The sequence below is a fragment of the Capricornis sumatraensis genome, chromosome 2 (assembly GCF_032405125.1).
Source record: "Capricornis sumatraensis isolate serow.1 chromosome 2, serow.2, whole genome shotgun sequence".
Classification (NCBI taxonomy): Eukaryota; Metazoa; Chordata; class Mammalia; order Artiodactyla; family Bovidae; genus Capricornis; species Capricornis sumatraensis.
In genome coordinates, this window is record NC_091070.1 from 20,829,301 (window position 1) to 20,834,397 (window position 5,097).

The window sequence follows — 5,097 nt, forward strand, 5'->3', positions numbered from 1 at the left end:
CAGGAAAGCACTGATTAAAATTCTATTCCCCGTACATTATTTTGGACTATTCCAGAACATCGTACAAAGGAAGTCCTATGTAAAGCTTCTTTGGTCTGCTCTCTTTCTGTTATCATATTATCCATGAGATACATCCATGATCGTACACATACCAGAAACTTGATCAGATTTACTGAGGATTTTCCCACTGAGTGAATAGGCCCTTTGTGTGTCATCCATCTGTCCAGTACTGTTTGCTTGTTCCCAGTCTGTGGAATAAATTCAAGCATAATGCTGTTATGAATATGTATATAGAATCACTGTGGTAACTTCCTATGGCTAGAATCACCAAGACACAGGGCAGGCATCATTTTAACTTCATAAGGAACTATTATTGTCCACCCTAACATTTCTACTCATGACACTATTGTTCTGTTCCACTCATCACCCCCAACATATCCCACGTTTGTAAAGTATGAAAGAATTTGATTCTCTCCTCAAAAGTCTGACTAAAAGAAGCTTCCACTCTCCTCTCCATTTCATATTTTCATTACAAATTGAAGCCTTGTCTCATTTTGGTTTGAGGGCAAAAAGTCAATCACTGTCTCAAAATTGCACCAAACCCCCTGATTCTTCCCCTGTGGCTTTTCCGAAGGACCATGGAACCACTCAGCCCAGATATGCACTCTGTTTTCCCTCATTCCTGCTGTGTTTCATCTTCCCTAACACCCCTGTGTTAGGACCCCTAGGACCACTTGGCCCAGCCCCTCCCCTTCATGAGGACACATTGTTATGTAAGAGCTTGCGCCCCTCCCCCACCTCTCTGGGGCTGTCCAGCCTCCAGTCTGCCTCTGCTCTCCTCAGGACCAGCCTGCTGTCTAAAAGTTGCTGCTCCAGGGATAGTCTTGCCTGCCTCCCACCGCAGTGCACTTTCCTTGGTCACGCACTTCCTCACTCATGGGCCGTGCCTGGACCCAGGCCCACCTGAGAGGTGATCTCTGGCTGCCTCTGCTCTGGCTTTTCCTGTCTCCAACCTGCTGTTCCCATGACCCACCAGGATGGCGCTTCACTTCTTCTGAAATTGTGATTCCCAGGAAGGTGTCCCACAGAGTGAGTGGAATTGAGAGACAAGGCCAGCTCTCCTACAAGATTCGCTTCAGCGGCCAAAGACATGTGGTTCACTTGAGAGTCAAGAAGAACTTGCTGCCCAGACATTTTCCTGTTATCACTGATAACGACCAAGGTGCCATGCAGGAGAACTACCCTTATATCCCCCGAGACTGTTACTACTTTAGCTACCTGGAAGGGGTTCCTGGGTCCATGGGCACCCTGGACACCTGCCATGGGGGTCTGCGTGGCATGCTGCAGCTGGACGACTTCACTTACGAAATCAAACCATTGGAGGCTTCTTCCAAATTTGAGCATCTGATTTCTCAGCTTGTGACACAGAAAACAGCAGCAGAGGATGAGAAATGTGAGGCTGAAGAGAAAAATACAAATCAAGAGTATGAGGAGGCAATGATTTCTGAAATGCCTAGAGCAGGCACTGTGTATTTGTGGTGGCCACACAGGAAAGCCTTAAAAGTTCACTACACAGTTTCAAACTCATTAGTTGTTCAGAACAATAATATGACACGTATAACAGAGAATGTAGTGATTTTGAATAACATAATTCACAGCATTTATTACCAGGGTCAACTTCAGGTTTTGATACGTGTTTTATGCATATGGGATGGCGTGGATAAGATGAATTTGTATGAATTTCAATCAGCTACAAAAGCAGTAACTGATTTTGGTTTATGGAAATATTGGGGATGGTATTATCAAATTCCTCATGATACTTCATTGCTTATAACAGGACATAAGATTGGTGGGGCCTCCTATAGTAGCAGCTTTGATGGAGTGTGCAATCCCAATTGGGGAGCATCATATGTATTTGCTGCAAGATACCACCTATTTTTAACTGCAACTATTGGAGCACATGCGATGGGTCATGTATTGGGTTGTAATCATGATGTTCCAGGTTGTCAGTGTTTTCGGAGACGACACTGTCTCATGAGTCCTAACCCTGGTCTTCTAGATATGATGAGCAATTGTACTTTTGAGAAAATTCACCGACGGTTACATATGTGGGATGGTTGTTTGAGTATTCCATATATACCATACAATAATTTTCCTTATATATCAAGACGATGTGGTGACAAGAAGGTAGATCCCAATGAAGAATGTGACTGTGGCACCTTCAAAGACTGTAGTGGGGATCGATGTTGCAATTCCAATTGTGTCCTCAGCCTTGGCAGTGATTGTGACTATGGAGGTTGCTGCAGAAACTGTAAATATGCTTATCCTGGGTATATTTGCAGAGATACTCTTGGTATTTGTGATCTACCAGAATACTGTAATGGGAAGACACATGATTGTCCAGCTGATACTTATATCCAGGATGGAACCCCGTGTTCACCATCAGCTGTTTGTATGAGGGGAAACTGTAGTGACCGTGATTTACAGTGTCAAGCCCTCTTTGGGTTTAAGATAAAATCGGCTGCGTCATCATGCTACGAGGTATTGAATCTCAGGGGTGACCGATTTGGAAACTGTGGTGTGAGGGTGACTAAAGGAGGAGGAAGACCTGTTCCATGTGAACGTGATGATGTTAAGTGTGGAATGCTGCACTGTAGCAGCGTGAAGGAAATTCCTGGTGGTGGGGAGCACACTACGTTTCATCAAATAATAGTACATGATGTTACACCACAAACCTGCTTTGGGTATGATGCTCACTTCGGGACAGACGTGCCAGAAATGGGGCTTGTAGTGGATGGTGCAACATGTGGCCCAGGAGCATACTGTAAGGACCAAAACTGTACTTTTTTTCAAGACCTGGGTTTTGACTGCGATGTCAAGAAATGCAATTACAGAGGGGTGTGCAACAGCCAGAAACATTGTCACTGTCAGCGAGGTTGGAAACCACCAAATTGTACTGAGAGAGGACCAGGTGGCAGTGTAGATAGTGGTCCTCCACCTGACACAGAACTAGGCATTCGAGCCAGTCTAAGGCTGAGTCTAAACGGAGCATTAGCTCTGCTGCTTCTTCGCCTTTGCCTTCTTTCCCTTTCAGCATTTATGGGTGCCACTTTCTATGTAAAAGATAAACTTGAAGAGGGAGATGGAAGTGTTGAGGAATAATCCCTTGAACCCAAGTAAATAAAACTAGAGTTCACAAAGTGGAGAAAATCACATTGGCACTTACTGGGAGAAATGGTCAATAATCACACTAATTCCCAAGTTGTTATCTTCAAATAAAATGACTTGGCAATTTAAAAGGAGTCTGTGTGGTTAAATGCATTTACTATTTTATATCTGGTCTTAGTCTTACCACTCCTCTCAATGATAATGGGAACTGTTAGATTCCAACCAACAAGAGGACCTCTACTTATTTATGTTGTGGTTACTAATGTTTCATGGATGTGCCTGTAGCACATCTTGTTAGAACTGGTATGCATGTGTTTAGTAGTTTATTAGGATTTTGCTTAGTTGATTATGTACTAGGTTTTTGTTACCGGTTCATGTATTTGCTAGCGTTAAATAAACCTAACTTGAAGATAGCATAAAAGATACCTTAACTGATGCTGTAGGAAGATAAAAAATTCCATGTTACAGGCATGTGAATATCAACAGCAGTTCAACACTCTGCTAAGTATGATCTTGCTCAAAGCCACAGGCTTTAAGAGGATCAAGGTTATATATGACATTTTACACTGAAAGATGAAATGTACCTTTCTGGAGTTTTGTGATGGTCCAAAGAAGGGACCTAAGAGGGGCCTGGAATATGTTACCCACTTAGTAAATGCTGTGTCTGCCATTCTCATTGTTCTCTTGGGTTGTGCGAAAACAGAAGTATTCAAAGTATAATGACTTTGGCATTTGCTATCTTTAATTTAAAACCAACACACAAGGAGCCATTGATCACTGCTCTATCACTACTTGTGGTCCCCAGTTATTAATGTCATAGCATCTCATACTTAAAATCATAGGAACTGCCTAAGCACAACCTGTTTATAAAGTACAGGTGTAACTGAGTGCCTTTTGTATGTACAGATACAAAATTTACACAGAAGGAGACAGGAAGCAATGGCTTCATAAGAGATTGTTAGAAGCGGGTCTCATAAGTGATATATGTTATATTCACGGTATTTAAATGTCTCAGTCCTTGGGGAAAATCCATTTCTATAAATATAAAGTTCAGATGAGGGTAACTACCTAAGGGAAGAGGATGGATGTAGCAGTAGAGAATCAACAGGGTAGCCACCCTATGACATTTTGATTTGTCCAAATTTTTCTTTTTTTATTGAAATATAATTTTTTCATGCTGTGTTAATTATTGCTATCTGTGGAAAGCTACAGGTTCCACAGGTGAGGAGCCCTGCACCATGGTCATCGGGACGTGACTGAGTCACATAGCAAACTTTGCAAGAGCTCTCCTGATGTAAACCAGCCAGCCCTCTGACCCCATAATAGACAAAAATACCCATCCTGAGCAATTCTCTAATGCCACCCTTCTGGCAGGAATTTTCTCTGTCTTGAGACTATGACAATTGGCTACTAACCCACGAAAAGCGTTAACTTTCCCTGGTCTGGCAGGAGGCCACCCGGTGTGCTTGCAGCACCCTCGTTTTCTCTGCTCTTTTTCTTAACGAACTCATTCCTTTCTAAAATACTCTGTATTTGGAATTTTTTTTCCAGCCCAGGCACAGATCACAACATTGAGTGGCCCATATGGGGATTCTCAGGGGAGTTTTCCCCTACTCTCCTTTCTTCTCTCATTTCTTTTTCTTCAAACCCCTTGTGAATAGGCCAGTGTCTGTGGAAGCAATTGAGGAACTCTGGCCAGGGGTACTCTCTGGCATGTTCCAAAGGCCCCAAGTCCACTATGCCCCAGTAACTGCCACCTAAAAGGGTGAGGGCCCTCCTTTCCTCCTTTCCGCATTCTCCCTTAAGCTGAGGACCAGGCCAATTAAAACTGCAAGCACAGGTCAGGCACTTAAAAGCCATTAGTGCACCTGCCACTTGAATACTCCCATGACAAGATAAGGGGGTCACAAATAGACAAGGCTACTAGGA

General features: G+C 43.2%; 1 protein-coding gene across 1 annotated transcript; it reads left to right on the forward strand.

Annotated features, from left to right (window-relative positions):
• Positions 1-936: 936 nt before the first annotated feature.
• Positions 937-3,162, forward strand: LOC138074354 (disintegrin and metalloproteinase domain-containing protein 20-like). The gene has a single exon (XM_068966483.1). It carries the CDS (start codon positions 937-939, stop codon positions 3,160-3,162), a length of 2,226 nt encoding a protein of 741 aa, XP_068822584.1.
• Positions 3,163-5,097: the final 1,935 nt, after the last annotated feature.